The sequence below is a fragment of the Chroicocephalus ridibundus genome, chromosome 20, assembly GCF_963924245.1.
Source record: "Chroicocephalus ridibundus chromosome 20, bChrRid1.1, whole genome shotgun sequence".
Classification (NCBI taxonomy): domain Eukaryota; kingdom Metazoa; phylum Chordata; class Aves; order Charadriiformes; family Laridae; genus Chroicocephalus; species Chroicocephalus ridibundus.
This window is the reverse complement of record NC_086303.1, coordinates 2,940,659-2,955,693: the sequence shown is the minus strand read 5'-3', so window position 1 is coordinate 2,955,693 and position 15,035 is coordinate 2,940,659. Positions and strand designations below refer to the sequence as shown.

The 15,035-nt window shown below is 58.4% G+C and overlaps 2 protein-coding genes across 4 annotated transcripts; both read left to right on the top strand.

Annotated features, from left to right (window-relative positions):
- The first annotated feature begins 380 nt into the window (after positions 1-380).
- On the top strand, positions 381-4,140 carry LOC134525729 (probable E3 ubiquitin-protein ligase makorin-1). Its single transcript, XM_063356860.1, has 8 exons — positions 381-456; positions 2,126-2,245; positions 2,356-2,660; positions 2,936-3,027; positions 3,141-3,361; positions 3,584-3,694; positions 3,767-3,896; positions 3,991-4,140. Exons 1-8 carry the CDS (start codon positions 386-388, stop codon positions 4,138-4,140), a joined length of 1,200 nt encoding a protein of 399 aa, XP_063212930.1. The 5' UTR covers positions 381-385.
- A 644-nt stretch (positions 4,141-4,784) lies between these two features.
- On the top strand, positions 4,785-9,419 carry FANCE (FA complementation group E). 3 transcript variants are annotated; one of them, XM_063356467.1, is made up of 12 exons: positions 4,785-4,912; positions 5,441-5,675; positions 5,961-6,600; positions 6,684-6,728; positions 7,002-7,061; positions 7,150-7,293; positions 7,372-7,495; positions 8,082-8,157; positions 8,300-8,366; positions 8,466-8,591; positions 8,718-8,812; positions 8,996-9,419. In XM_063356467.1, the coding sequence occupies exons 2-12, from the start codon at positions 5,467-5,469 to the stop codon at positions 8,997-8,999; spliced, it is 1,590 nt and encodes a 529-aa protein (XP_063212537.1). In that variant the 5' UTR covers positions 4,785-4,912; positions 5,441-5,466; the 3' UTR covers positions 9,000-9,419. The 3 variants fall into 3 exon arrangements, with proteins under 3 accessions (XP_063212537.1, XP_063212538.1, XP_063212536.1); XM_063356468.1 differs by lacking the exon at positions 8,996-9,419 and having other exon boundaries at positions 8,718-8,816; XM_063356466.1 differs by lacking the exons at positions 4,785-4,912; positions 8,996-9,419 and having other exon boundaries at positions 5,196-5,675; positions 8,300-8,591; positions 8,718-8,816.
- Positions 9,420-15,035: the final 5,616 nt, after the last annotated feature.

Below are 15,035 nucleotides of genomic sequence, written 5' to 3'. Positions count from 1 at the left end.
GGATGGGCTTGGGGGCAACCTGGGCGAGCACGGGCTCAGGGACCCGTGTGCTGGCACCGGGCTCTGCTCTTGGCCGGGTCCGAACACCCCAAAGTTTGCGGGGAGCAGCTGCAGACACCCCCCCCCCCCCCAGCTTCCCTCTCCTCCGCCCCGTTCCACCCCGGGGGAAGCCGTACCATCGCCCCCAGCCTCCCCCATGCGGCTGGGGGGCACAGGCAGCCCCCAAGGCCCCGCTGGCCCGGGGGGGGCGGGCGGCAGGGCGGGGATCAAGCCGCTGTGGCCGCCGGGCAGGTGACGGACGGTTACCTGGCTGCGCCCACGGGCCCCTCCGAGGCCATAAATAGCCCTGGGAGGTCGCCCCGCCCTCTCGGCCGCTGGGGAGAAGATGGAGCCGGGCTCGCTGGTGGCATCTGGGGCGTTAAGGGCTCGGGGGGGCTGTCTGAGACCCCTGTGCAGGTAGGACTTGTTGGGGGGTGGGGGGCGGCTGGGAGCAGTTTTGGGGGAATTGGGGTGGAGATGGGGTGGGAGCCCCTGGCTGGGGGAGGCAGAGGGGGGTCTGGGATGCCTTGGAACGCCTCCCCGCCCGCTTCCCCTGGACGGCGTGGGGCTGGGGGGGGGACAGAGCCTGTCCGTCCGGCTGCCCCACCACCACCACCACCTCCGCGGCTGGGAGCCCCTAGCAGCACCCCGGCCGGGCACCCCCTTCCTGCCACCCCCGAGCCGGGGGACCCCTGTCCCTTTCCGTGTCCCCACGGGGAGCCGGGGGGGCTGCGCCAGCTCTCCGCACCCCCGGTTTGTCCCCACGCTCTCCCCAGCCCCGGGGGGAGCCCCCAGCCTTGTGCAGTGGCCACTCGACCCCCCCGGCCCAGCCCAGCCCAGCCCCGGGCTTCGTTAGCTTTGCAGTTAGCCGGGAGATAAGGCTGGGCGAGCGTCCCGGTTGGGGCTGGGATGGAGTTGGTTCGCTTCCCAGTAGCTGATAACGGTGCCGTGTTTGGGATTGGGGATGAGAATAAAGTGGATAAATCGGGGGTGTTTGGGTTGTTGCCGAGCGGAGCTTCCACCAAGTCAAGGACTTTTTCAGCTTCTCCTGCCCCGCCACCGACGGGCTGGGCATCCGTCAGCGGGTGGTGAGCAGCCGCATTGTGCATGGCTTGATTGGTAGTATAATAATAAAATATATTATTATATCATATTATTATTTTACATTATTATTTCCCCTTCCTTTTCTGTCCTCTCACACTGTCTTTTTCTCAGCCCACCAGTTTTACCTTCCCCCCACACGCACCCCGCCACCGCCTCCGATTCTCCCCCCGCCCCGGTCCCGCGGCGGGAGTGGGAGTGAGCGAGCGGCTGCGGGGTGTTCAGCTGCCGGGTGAAATGACAACAGCCCTTTCTGGTGCCCCGCGTGGGATGCGAAGGGTTGAGATAACGACAGATCTGACCAGAGCGTGTTAAATTTCTCTGGGAAACTATTACTAATCTTTTTTCCTCGGAGAGCCAATCTAGGAGGGAGGCAAGGGCTGGGGGGGGACGCTTTTCCCCACTCCTTCATCTTCCCTTCCTCCTCCAGGTTGGTTACAACAACTCTGGAGAATTTTGAATATCCGTGGGGTGTTAAAGGCAGCGTGATCCTATCGCTATGTCTTGTTTAAGGTTAAACAACTATTTACGAATAACACCCAGAGATCTGCCCTGAGGCTTCGTAGCAGGGTGGGTGGAATAGCATGGGATACCTGGGACAGTAGGAACCTCCGATATTTTGGAACCTCACCCACTGAACAAGTGCATAAAGTAGCAAAGTATTTGGAAAAAGTATGCTGTCACCCTGGCAATTCCGGAGAGACACAAATCACTGCAACGGGATTTGTGTGCCGAGCCCTGTTCAACGCTATTTGGTGTCCTCAAGGGGAAGAGAAGCCTCTGGATCTGGTGACAAAATGACAGGCGCTGCGGCCACTCCAGCCCCGTGACAGGCACAATGGGGCAGGGAGAGGGCAAGGGCTCCTTAGCCCAGAAACCAGCCCGGGGGCTCTGAAAATATGGTCCCGTGCAGGCAAAGGTGGGGATGGGGGGGTGGCTGGGGGAGTGGGGCTGCCCCCTGCCACGCTGTTTCTCCATCTCTCAGGGATTTTGCCCGCGGATCCTGTCGCTGGGGCCAGAACTGCCGCTTCTCGCACGACAGAAAGTCAGCCCAGGTCTGCAGGTACTTCCAGAGTGGGTTTTGCAGCTACGGAGAGCGGTGCAGGTAAGGGGCAGCGGGGAGGGGGCCTGATGCCACGAGGATGGGCTGGGAGCCAGGAGGCACCATGCTGGGCTGATGGGACCCTCTGTCTCTCTGTCCCCGGGCTCCTCCAGCTACCAGCACATCCAAGATGAGCCGGTGCCAGTGGGGACCCGCTACGGCACCGTGCCCACCGTGCCCCCCGGCCGCTGGGGCTCAGAGCCCCGCAGTGGGCCTGTGGCATTGGCCCGGGGCTGGGGGGGAGCCCGACACAGCTCGTCCCACCCCGTCCCCTGCGTGACACATGTGGCCTTCAAGTTCCGAAGCATGGAGATTGAGGAGGAAGAGAAAGACAAGGAGAACATTCCAGCACCTGATAATGTCCCCCGTGGGGCCATCGGTGGAGAATTTGTCCCTGCACAAGCTCAGGGTGCCTCAGGTGGGTGCTAGAGCGCCAGGGGGGACCAGTGGGGCTGAGGGTACTGCGGTGGTCACAGTGCAGCACCCTGTGCATGTGTCTGCCATTGACCCAAATCCTCCTCCCTCCATTTCTGGGCAGGGCCCAGCTGGGGCTGTGGAAAAGCTCTGTAGCAGCTTTTTTAGGGTGCAGACCTTAACTGCGAAGCCTGTGCCCTCCGAGCAGCCGGTCTGCCTCTTTGATGATGGGCCGGGACGTGCTTTTCCCCTCTTAAGAAAGAGCTCTCCTGCCCGCAGGCTCCCAACCACGAAGGCGGGGACTGGATCCAAATTCCACTGACCCCAGAGAGGCGGCGGTGGAGACAACGACGTGGACTGACCCTGCAGAGGTGGGCTTGGGGGTCTCCGGTGGCTGGGCAGTCCCCGTCGCCCCACGTTGGTCCCCTAGGCTGGGCCAGTGAGGGAGCCGGGGGGTTGCAATGCCGTGGTGCTCTGCTTGCAGGTCCCCACGGAGCCGGGCGCCGCAGCAGCCCCGGTCCCCACCGCGGTGCTGAGGGCCCGCAGCGAGGCCGTGGTGTGTGGCATCTGCATGGACAGGGTGTACGAGAAGCCGCTGCCGGAGGAGCGGCTCTTTGGCATCCTCCCGAACTGCAGCCACGCGTACTGCGTGGGCTGCATCCGCAAGTGGCGTCGCAGCCGGGACTTCCAGAGCGTGGTCATCAAGTGAGTGGGGATGGGGGACGCGGCATGGGTCATCACCAGCAGCCTGAAATCCTTCCTTGGGTCTGGCGATGCAGCTTTGGGATTGGAGCCACTTTCCTTTGGGAACAGTTGCTTGGGAGTTGTGATAGGGATGGGGATACTGGATGAGGCTGTGGTGGTGGGACCACCCAGCCTGGGTGCTGAGCTCCCTTTTCAGGAGACCCACCCATTGCCTTCACCCAGGGCCTGCCCGGAGTGCCGGGTCACCTCCAGTTACTACATCCCCCACAAATACTGGGTCTCGGACGTGGCTGAGAAGGAGAAGCTCATCAATACCTTCAAGGCGCGGACGGGGTGAGTGTGCGGCGCTGCAGGTTCTGTCCTGCTCCGGGAGCTGCACTCACAACTGGGCTTTGAATCCTACAGGAAAATCAGGTGCAAGTTCTTTGTGCGGAACCGCGGCCGCTGTCCGTTCAAGTCGGACTGCATCTACCTGCACGAGCTGCCCGCCGGCCGGCTGCCACGACGCAGACAGCAGCGGCAGAGGATGCCTGTTGTAAGTGGGGGGGCACATCCTGGGGGGCTGGGGCACTTGCATGGCTGTGCCACGTGGCTGGAGGCCAGGGCTCATCCTCCCTCCTGTGCCGCAGGAGTTCAGCCCTTCTCCCTCGGAGAGCGATGATGAGGAGGACGAGGAGCTCTGTGTGCTGGAATGGGCGTTCTCGCTGATGGAGACGGGCTTTCGGTACACAAGATACGACCACGAGGTGCTCCTTGTGGACTTCAGCGACTCGGACTAAGCCATGGGGGATGCCCCGCTGGGCCTGGGTGCTGTTGGTGGCAAGGAAGTATCTTCTGGGAGGGAGAAGCATCTATTTTTGACGTGTTTAGCTGCTCCCAGCACTGGTTTGGGGTGGCTCCTGGGCATGGAGGGTGTTGCAGGGGTGGGGTGGGATGGGAAAATAGCCTGGCTGGTATTTATCAGCCACCCCGGCGTCGATGGCGGAACCCCCAGCAGGTCTGGCATTCCCGCTCCCCCCAGGAAGCTGGGGGGTGACGAAGCTGCAGGGGTCTCGGGGTGGTGGGGCACAGCTTCCCAGCTTCTTCTCTTGCCCCCTCCTCCTTGACGGTGTGGTGCTCTGCACCCGTGGGAGACCTCGCGGGAGGTGGGGCGGGGGGCTGGGATGGGTGCTGGGGGGCAGCGGGGGTTTTTAATGCGGGAGGGGCCGGGGTGGGGGGAGCCGGGAAGCTGTGGGGTACTCCTTTAAACTGCTTTTAGCCAAATAAAAAGTGCTGTGTAACGTAACGCTGCCTGGGAGCTCTCCTTCCCGGGGCTGGAGTTGGGGGGGGGGGTGTGTGTTTAAGGTTTAATTTGCATAATTCATGAATTTTGCATGTGGGCTAATTTGCATACGTGGCGCGCTTTTCCAGGGGGGCGGGCGCGGAAGCGGCGCGCGCTGCCTGTGCCGGGGGTGGCGCGGGTGGGATCCGGGACACCGGGCGGTCCACGGAGGTTGGGGCGGGGGGATCCCGGGCACCCTGCCCTCCCCTGCCCTCCGCCTTCCCTCCCAGGTGAGCGTCTGCCCAGTGCGGGCCACCCCGGGGGCCAGCGGCTGCTCGCGGCGTGGTTTACCGCGGGACGGGAGCTGATAACCGGGGCAGTGGCACGGCCAGCCCCAGGGCCGGGTGGCTGCGGGTCCCGGGGGGGTCAGGGCCGGTCTGTTCCTGGAGGAAGGGGCGGCAGAGGGGCGGGGGGATCCACCGCCAGCAGCAGTCGGGGGGGGCTTCCCTCTCGGCCCCCCCGGGAAGGCAGCGGTGGGAGCGTTGAGCTGGTGATGGAGGAGCTGTGGGTGAAGCGGTTTTGGAGGGCTTAGAGGAGCCCCCGGTGCTCTGGCCCCGCTGTGGTCCCCGGTAAAGCTGCTGCATCCTCAGGTGATGAGGGTAACCCCCTGCGCACAGGTAAGGGCAGCCCCCAAAACTGCAGCTGGTGAGGGAAGACCCCAGGTTTGCTCCAGAGCCTGGCTGGGTCCTGGATGTGCCGGTCCTCCCTGCACCCTTCTCGGTGTGACCCACGTCAGGCTGTCCCTGATTTCCTTGCAGGCGGCTGTGAACCCCCCCCAGCAGCGATGGACCCCCCTTGGCTGCAGAGCTTTGACAAGCCGTGCCACCTCTTGCTCCACACACTTGCCTCTGGCTCCTCCGGGACGCTGGCTGCCCTCCGAATGCTGCAGCGGGTCCCCAGGGGACCGGGGCAGGTGTTTCCCTGGCAGGCCTTCACCGCAGCCCTGTGCGCCGAGGAGCCCACGCTGGAGGGGCCGGAGGGAGCCCTGGCTGTGTGAGTCAGACCTGTTTCCAGAATTCGGTGTTTTGTGGGAGGTTTGGCACGTTGGGTGCCCAATTCGGCACCGTGCATCCTCTTCCCCCCAGTGCGGCGGTCCATACGTGAAGTCGGGATCGTAGCAGGGACCTTCCAGCTTGTGTCTGCAAAAGCTGGTGAAGGTGTTTGCTTCCTTCTCTCACTTCACAGCCCCGTTAGACCCTGCTCCGCGGGGTGGGTTGGCAATAAGGTCTCGGGGCTTTGCTCTGATGTGTCGCCTCTCCCTTTTCTCCCTTTCTCTAGCAAGCCGCGCCTGCTGCTGCTCCCCGTCATGTGCCAGAGAAACCTCTTCTCCCTGCTCCTCGTGGTGCAAGACGTGGTGCCGGGGGGCTGCCTCGGCCGGCTGCTCCAGGCCGTGCAGCAGGATTCCCAGGTGGATCCCTGGGTGCGGACGCTGAGGGATCTGCTCCGGCAGGGACTGAGGGGAGAGGAGCGCTCCCCACCTCCCGCTCCCTTGTCTTCTGCGTGCCGGCAGCAGATTAGGTGCCTGTGCCAGAAAATTGCCCAGAACAAACCAGAGGGGCGAAGGAAACTAAACTGGTGCTTCAGCAAGCATCCCGGTGCGTCTGGGGACGTGGCTGACTCTGTGCTTCAAGATGGGAAGCGCAAGAAAGCGTTGGAGGAGAGTCTGGAGTTGGATGAGGAGAGAGAAGGGAAGAGATTGCTGCTGGAGGAGGCGACGTTTGAGCCCCCGGGAACCCAGGAGGGTGGGAATGTGGATGCGGCAGAGGTGGAAGAGGAGACGCCTGGGGAGATTTCGGGGGACAAATCTGCTCAGAGCCCAGCCGGAGCTGCTCTGGAAAGCTCCCAGCAGGATGCGGCCAGAGATCCCAGGAAGATTTCCCAGGCAGAGCAGGCAACGGAGGTCCAGTCCTTTCTCCAGGTACGAGGCAGGATTTCCTGTCCCCTTCCAGCCAGTGAGTCTTTACAGCCTGATTTCTGTTTCCTTCATCTCATTTTCCTCAGGTGCATGGACAGAGGCTGAAAGTGCTGCTGCAGAAGGAGTCCAACGTAAGTGGTTGCTTCCATCTCTCTCCTGGAAGGGACGGGGAGGAGATGGGTTTCACAGGGACAACTGGAGGGGGATAAAAAGCCCTGCTGCCACCTCTTCTGGGCTCAGGTACTAATACCTGCCTCCACCTCCAGGGATTTGCTGTATGACGGGCAGGCTGCGGGGTCCGTGCTGGCCGAAGTGGGGTGCGGTAGGGAAGAGAACAGCCCTGGAGCTGTATTTTGTGCATTGGTTTATTTGGTGTGTTACTCAAGGTCCGTGTTTCCCTGCAGCACTCAGAGCTGAGCACTCCGCCTGAGCTGCACGTCCTGAACAACTCCTCTCCCGGCCAGGTGAGCCTCAGCATCCTTGCTGCAACCACCGGTGCCGCGGAGGGCCTGCTGCTGTCCCTAATGTCCCTGTCCCCTCTGCTGTCCCCAGCTCGAGGGGCTGTGCTCCTTTCTCCAGCTTTCCACATGCCCGGAGCACCTCCTGGTGCGTTTCTGTGGCTGGCTGCTGGCTCTCACCCCTGACCTCAGCTACACCAGCGCAACCGTCCTGGCAGAGCAGCTCTTTCTCAGGCGAGTAAGTGTGGGGGCAGAGCTTTCCTGCACCCCGTTTCCCCTCACTGCCATCCCTATCTCCTGCCTTTTCTGTCCATAGGTCCTGTCCCTCACCCAGCCGCCCTCCCGTCACCTCATGGCTGCCCTCGCTTCATTTTGCTCCAAGTATTCCCAGCCCTTCTGTCGAGTCCTGGTGGCCACGGTCCTGCGGGAGCCGGGGGAAGGTGTGATGGGATCGCAAGGAGGCATGGCTGCTTCTGGGAGCAGCTGAGGGAGATGGAGAGCGGCCGTGAGCTGCATCCAGCAGGAAGGGAAGCCCTAACAGCAGAGTGCTGTCTGCTGTCGCCCAAAATGTTTGTTAGGAACCACAGAGGGATGGTGCTGGTTTTTCCTGGGCAGGTGAACACTTGGGAGTCAGGATGGGAGATGGGTTTACAGATGCCTGAGAGGGAGGGGAGGCCAGGCTGGGGACAGTTGCCATCCTTCCATGGACTTGAGGATTCCTGACAACTCCTAATGCTGGGGCCAAAGCTGCTGCATGGTGGCTCTGCTGGCATGAGAAGCATCCTACATGAATCCCTGCCACAGTAGGATCCCCTTTTCCTAGGGTTTGGTGCTAATTGAACCCTTGCTGCAGATGGGAAAAGGAAGCTGGATTATCCTGAACAGTAGAAGGGGGCACTACTTGGTTTCTGGGTGTCCCAACTGGGATGTATCCTTGGGTGAAGGGGTGGCCAGAAAAGGGTCAGGCACATCGCCATGGATTTGGCAGCCTCTGGAGGCTCTCCCCCTTCTGCTTTTCCCTTGCAGGTTCTGAGCAGACCAAGCTGGTGTGTGAGCTCGTGGAGGAGTGCCTGGAGCCAGACTCTGTGAGGCTGGTTCTAAGGTAAATGATTAACGAGATTACAGGGGTGACAGCTCTACTTCTGCCCTCACACCTGCCTCGATGGGTCTGGCTGGCTCTGGCCACTCGGGAGCACCATCGAGGCCGTGTGAGCATCTCATCTCCTCTTCACCGCCCTTTGCAGCCAAGTCCTGGAGTTGCCTTTGTCAGAGAAGCTCCTGCCAGTAGTGCAGGCTGTGCTGGGGCGGCAGGTGAGGGGATCCCTCTTGTGTCCCCCAGGTTTCCTTGCCAGCTTCAGCCCCGCTGGAGCAAGGACTGGCTCTCCCTCCCTGCTTGTGGCTCTCTTCCAGGAGGTGCTGCCCCCCGAGCTCTTCGATCTCCTGGTCCTGACTCTGTGCCGGCAGGCCCCAGCCTTCGCCACGTCGCTGAATTATGCCAAGCTGGTGACGGCCGTGCTCACCATGTACCAAAGCCAGGTGAGTAGGACCAGGCTTGGGTGAGCTGGCAGCCGGGGCTGCAGCTGAGCCAGGAGCTGGCCCAGGGCTCTCGGGTGGGCTCCTGGCAGCGCAGCTCACTGAGCACCTTGCTCCTCTCTGTCCCAGGTCACCCCAGCCCACCGGAGCCGTCTGGCCGCCGCTCTGGATTGGAGCAACGCGGCTCTGAAGAAATCGCTGCAGGCTGTGCTGGAAGGAGCCAGGTGAGATGGGTGCTGTGCCCTCCAGGATGGGGCCTCTCTTGTGGGGGACGGCAGCCTCTGTGCTCCTGGTCTGTCCCGGGTGGTGGGAAACCACCGAGTGCTGGCAGAAGCCGTGCCGGAGCACGGTTGGCGATGAGTTTCCCTTTTCATCATTTCTCTCCTCTTTCTCCATCCTCCTCCCAGGTGAACACCAAAGGGGACCGCAAGGCGATGGCTTCCTTGGCTGGAAGATGCACGTTAGGTGGTGGTAGCTGCAGCCCAGTTCCTTACTGGGGTTGGTTCACCGCCAGCGTGATGGAGACCCAGTGAGCGTGAGCTGCAGCACGCAGGGCACCAGTGCTTCACCCTACGCTCGGCTGGCCAGGTTTGAGGCACGCTGTCACTAGGTGATGCCATCCTGGCCCCACACACGCCCTGAGGCTTGAAGATGAGGGTTTTCTCGCTTAAACAATGAATACGCTTTCAGTCAGCTCCGTGTCTGGTGTCTCTCTGGGCTGTCCCAGGTCTGCAGCCATGGGCACCTCGCCACGCTCAAGATGGCGCCTCCTTTCCCCCTGCCACGCTCAAGATGGCGCCTCCTTTCCCCCTGCCACGCTCAAGATGGCGCCCCCCCCGCCACGCTCAAGATGGCGCCTCCTTTCCCCCTGCCACGCTCAAGATGGCGGCCCCCCCCCCCCCCCCCCTTCCGCCACGCTCAAGATGGCGCCTCCCTCCCCGCCTCTCCCAAGATGGCGGCAGAGGAGGAGCTGTGGAGGGGCTGGGCTGCAGGGCGTCCGAGGGCAGCGGGTCGCCTCCTCTCCTCTCCAGGTCTCCGGCCGTGTGGGCAGCTGGGTCGGGGCTGGCGCTGGGGGGTGACTGGGCTGTGCATCGCCTGGAGAGGGGTGACTGCATGAAGGTGACTCTTCTGGAGAGGGTTTGTGCCCAAAAGGTGTTTTTTAATCAGGAAAACAAAAGATCTTGTGATTTTTGCATTAATGGCGGAGTGCTGTTGGCACGCAAGCAGTTGAAGGATGCCTGAAGGTGGGCTGCAGTCATCGTGGGCCTGAGACCAGCTGCCATTTCCCTTCAGAGAGGGAATGTTGCCCATTTCCCCTGTATTTTCCCTTATAAAAAAGGGTTTTCTGTCAAGCCGGTCCCCATATTACCCCACCAGCAACGAGAAGAAGCAGAAAGCCCTCTCTGCTTTCAGGTCCCCTTTGGCTTGATGAGTTGCTGGGTGACGTGGTGTCTCCTGCCCTGCACCAGCATCTCATAACTCTCCACATCTGAAGAGCTTGACTCAACATCCATGTGTCTCGTCAGCCTGGTTTGCAGGTGTCCCTACATGTTTGAACCAACTTAGATCCACTTTCTGGTTTTTTTAAAAAAAAAAAAAAAAAAAAATGGAGTGGCACTGCTGCGATATTTCCTGTGTGTGCCCTTGTTTTGTTTCTCACAGCTGAGCTGTACGATGCCTTCCCAGCACCAGCCCTCCATGAAGCAGGTTGCTCCTTCATGGCTCCAGGTCTGTACGATGTCTTCCTGGCATCTGCCCTCCATGAAGCAGGTTGCTCCTTCGTGGCTCCAGGTCTGCCTAAAGCTGGCAAACCTCCCTCTCCTCGCTCCCAGTGGCAGCCTGGCACCTACGGTGAAGAGTCATCTTCGCCAAAACCTCCATATTTCACGTGTTTTTCTAGCATTGTGGTGGCCCAGAGCAAGCAATACATCGTGGTGGAGTTCACAGGTCCTTAGTTCTTAATGCCCTTAACACATCACTGCTTAATTGCCCATCAGGATTTTATCTTGGCTCGAAGGAGCCAAGGCACAAGTGGGACGTTCTCTCTTAGCCTTTCTCTCCGACAGCTAGGCTGATTTTTGGGTGATGAGCAATGATCTGCTGGGGTTTTTGTCTGGTCTGCTGGGATTTGCAAATCTCAGGGTGCAGAAGAGTGGGGTTTGGCTGAAGAACTGGTAAACTTGAATTTTTGGCTTAAAAATCTGCCTCTTTTTCTGCCTTGCTGGGGCCTGCAAGCGGCCCTGCTCTGTGTCACGCTTCTGGTTTTCCACATGGATAATGGCGCTTCCTATTGCAAGGTATTTAGTGATACACTAACAAAAAACACGTCTGTTTCCAAATTTTTAACCCCTGTCCTTGAAAACACCCACTGGAAACCTGGTCTGGGCACCTTCTGGGTGGATGACTGGAAAGATAAAGAGGGGAGAGAGCGGATGGACTCCGAGGGAGGTAGTGCTGGAGTTCTAATGGAGGTTTTGAAGCATTGCATACTTCAGGAACTATTTAAAAATTCATAAACATTTACATCTACAAAGGGAGAAGGGGGGATAAAACATGTAGGTGTGTGACATGTTACCGCTTCAAGTTTGCTCATTAGTGTTTAGATCCAGCCCGAGGAATGAAACTCTGAAGCATTAAGTGATGCTCTTAGCGCTGAGAGCAGAGATTTCTTTAGAGTAAGAATCTCTTAAGCTATTTTAGGTGACAGTGGACGGATGAGGCTTCAAAGTCTACATTAGCTGGAGGAAAGAAACCTCCAGGGAGCCAAATTGTTGATGTATTTGCATACCAGTGAGTTAGTGGCTGAGTATATTGAAGTTACTGTAGGGCTGCCCAAAACATGACATAAATAGAAATTGTGCCCTGATCATCAAGGTCTGAGCCTGCTCTTCTGGCTTTATTAGGTAGCAGGCTGCGGTCTTCGCAGTTTCCCTGCAAAGTGAACTCGGTGTCCTTGTCCCCGATGCTCCGTCTGGCTGTAGCTGTCGGTCACATGAAGATGACCGAGGACAAACTCGTCTCCAAAATTCACCTGCTCCTCAGCTCCCTGGTGTCCTTGCTGAAGAAGAACTGGAAGAACGCGTGTGCCGTGTATATCCAGAGCGCCACGGGGGAAGCCCCAGCATCTCTAACGGACTGGGCAGCAATAAATGGTTTGAAATCTCCTGGCTGCAGTGCGCGTCTCCTCCCCGATGGATGTTTGGTTTTGTAACTCCTCACTGGTTTCTTTAGGCAACGGTCTCATTTTGACAGGCTGTTCTTGGCTGCTACTTGCCGTATGCAGCTTGCACTTCCAACTCATCTGGAAGTACTGGGAGCTGCGCTTTGGGCCAGCCTACGTGGTTTTTGCAAGAAACAGTAGTCAAGCTTTGGAAACTGCAAGCGGGGGGGGGTTTCCTGTTCTGCTGGGAAGCATTATGCTGGCTTGTGGAATGAGACTTCTTAGCCCTGGTTTTGCTCTCAGCGGCAGCTTATCATGTACCATGGATTCCTCCGGGGTGTACGTGCGAGATAACAGTCATGTTAGGAGAATTGGAAGCGAAGCCTGGAGACACTAGACATGCTGGGGGGAGACTGCTTGTTTATGCGATGTTTGGTAGCATCCGCATGGAAAACTTTACTTTTGACTCCTCTTGACCCTCTCAAGAACTTTCAAATCCAGCCTGAACAGTGGAAAGAGGTGGACGTGGCATAAAACATCAGCAGGGTTTATAGTTCATCAGAACCTTATCCAGGAGCTGGCTTTGTCCTTGTCCTGATTTATTAATGAGTTGGTGAAGGGGAAGGTCTGAAGGCCTGTCTTGGAGGTTTCCTAGGCTCCATGTAGAAGGCAGTGTATAATTTTCAGCTGATTTACTGGCGATATTTGACAGTGGTTCCTCGTCTGCTTCCTCTTCTGTTTGTAGAGCTTTGTCTTCTTCATAGTTGGGAGGGGAATTCCCTCTTTGGCCTAATAGTGTGTTTGGGTTTTTTAAGGACATTAATTTTGTGCAGTTGCGTGGGTTATCTGTCCACTCTGCTGCCTCCCCATCCTCCCACCATGATTTTTGACCCAGTTTCATGAGAAGATGCTCTCTCCACTCCCCAGGTGGCATCTTGGTGCTGTTATTGGTCAGCAGAGAACCTACTTTGGGTGGGCAGAGACGTACAAATGCTGCACCTATGGGCGTTAAACAACAGCCGTCAGAGCCGTGTAGGAGGCAGCCCGCCTTGGTCCATGTCCCTGAGGAGCTCCGAACGGGAGCTGCAGGCATGGCCAAGTAGTTGTTGTGTCCCCTCCTGCAGCAACGCTGGGAGCTGGTAAAAGTCACCCTGCTTCTCCCTGGAGGTAACCGCGTTTCGATAACGACCTGTTAATCACACGCACATCATCCCTAATATGCTGATGCAATTTTGCGTTGAAATCTGGTGGCGGTGACACCCAGATGTGAGGCTGGACTGCCCAGGGCATGGCTCAGCCGTCTTCTTTTTTCAACCTGGGATTTAAAACTGAACCAAAAGAAGGAAAACTCCTCTTTCTCATCAGTTTTTTTCCCCAATAGCCTTCTAATCATAAGAGAATCGTGTTCTCCCTTGGGTTCTCTGGTAGCTGCCAGGTCTCTGTCAGCTGGGGAGATCAGGGCCACATGAAGATGAATTTGCTGGAGGGCTGGGGTGTTCCTTTGTGGTTGGGTCCCCTGCGCAGATCTAATAAATCACGTTTGCCGCATCAGCAGTTGGTCTGAGCAGCTTTCCTCCCAGAAGTGGATTAATCCAGATGACCGCGGTCCCTGCGATCTGAGCTGCAAGTTCAGCTCCGCCTCAGGAGGAGCCCTGGGAAGATGCCGTCGCCGTAGACTGCTGCGTCGCTGGTGGGACCTTGCTGGAAGGAGATACGAGGGGCAAACCCAGAGCCCACAGCCTCTGGCTGCCGCTCACCTCTGTGGGCTGGAGATGGCCCCGCAGGGTCTTGTTCATCCCCGCTGAACAGGTCTGTGCATGGGGAGCTGGGCTGCTTTTGCTTGTTTGAGGCCCTACGATACTTAGACTGTAGTCGCGATGCTCCCAGGTTAAAGATAAGAATACGTAAAAATCCCTGGGTGCTTTTAGGAAATGCTTTTAGACGTTCTTTGAATGGGATAGTTTGCATAGAGGGGCAGTGCCTCTTATTGAACCCCTCAGCACCTGCGTGTGGGAGGGATTAGTGGAGTTTTTGAGCAGAAAAGCTCTATTCTGGTATGGGGAACTGACACGATGGTGTCCTTAGGTCTGTGTCACCCACAGAGCAACTTGCTGCTGCCGTGGACCTGCCAGGACACTAGAGCAGAGGCTGCGGAGCCTGATCTGCTGCCTGCCCAGTGCCAGGCTGCTGCTCTCAGGGAGGAATCGGGGTCTCTGTGGGGAGGGGGCCAGTGGGACCAGGCTGTGTTGGTGGCAAGGCACCGGTGTTTGCAAAGGTGTCCGTCCTCCATCCCCTGGGTTTGGACCCTCTGTCTGCTCGTGCCTTAAAGGTGCTTTTACTTCCATGCCCTGCTACAGGAGCCTTGGCTGCAGGGTCTGTTGAGAAGAGACCTTGTGCTTGGCTAGAAAAAGGACTCAACAATAAATTATATAGTTTAGACCCACGTGCCCAAGCAGATGCTCGTGTAATGTGGGCAGGGGGAAGTCCTCGAGGAGGGGAGTGGTGATGGGCTCCATCTACTGAGTCTCAGCCCAGAGGAAGAGCCTTCTCCTCTGCTCAGATTTCCCCTCTCTGAAGCAGAGGGATGCCTGAAGGCGAGTTATCCCAGTGCCAGGACTGGCAGTGCTAATGCAAACCTGACTTCATGGAGAATTGACCTGCGTTTTGAGATACCAGACAGTTGGGAAACTGGGTGAGCAGCTGGGAAAGCACTGGGGGGAAGGGGGAAGCTCTGCTGCTTGGGGTTATCACTGCACCCAGGCTGCCTCCGGATGGATGTGCGTGGATGTACTCACCTGCGGGATGGATCCAGCCCTGCCGTCGCAAGCCCTGAGCATCCTTTTGGGCCAGGTGACCTGCTCGCTCCAGGAAGCGTGTCTCAGCAAACCCTTGTCTAAAAAGAAGCACAAGTGGTCAGCTCTTGCCCCTGGAAACTCTTGGAGGCAGACAGAAAACTTAGAGGGCTGGAAAGGAGCAGAAATCCCAGGGGAGATATTTGTAAGGAAAGGCAGAGGATATATAAGATTGTGCCGGTGCCAGTCTGCCTTTCAGCATGTCCAGTGTCTTCCTGGTGCTGTGACCTTAGGATGAGTTGTCATTAATTGGTGCTAATCATGCATACCACAGTGTGTGTTGTTACGTATGTGTATTACAGGGAAGACAGCACGGGAATTTGGGGTTATTCTTCCCCTAAGATGACTCGTGATTACTCAGCAGCTTTTGGGTCAGGTCCAAGCAGGAGGTGTTCGCCCCAAGAGGGGAAAACCCACCCCTGAAGCTTCAAGGAC

Coding starts and splice junctions, on each gene's coding strand:
- LOC134525729 (XM_063356860.1), top strand. CDS start 386: ATGGAGCCGGGCTCGCTGGTGGCATCTGGGGCGTTAAGGGCTCGGGGG. Junction 3,028..3,140: donor CGTGGACTGACCCTGCAGAG/GTGGGCTTGGGG, acceptor CTCTGCTTGCAG/GTCCCCACGGAGCCGGGCGC. Junction 3,695..3,766: donor ACCTTCAAGGCGCGGACGGG/GTGAGTGTGCGG, acceptor TGAATCCTACAG/GAAAATCAGGTGCAAGTTCT.
- FANCE (XM_063356466.1), top strand. CDS start 5,374: ATGTGCCGGTCCTCCCTGCACCCTTCTCGGTGTGACCCACGTCAGGCT. Junction 7,496..8,081: donor CCTGCGGGAGCCGGGGGAAG/GTGTGATGGGAT, acceptor TTTCCCTTGCAG/GTTCTGAGCAGACCAAGCTG. Junction 8,158..8,299: donor TCTGTGAGGCTGGTTCTAAG/GTAAATGATTAA, acceptor CGCCCTTTGCAG/CCAAGTCCTGGAGTTGCCTT.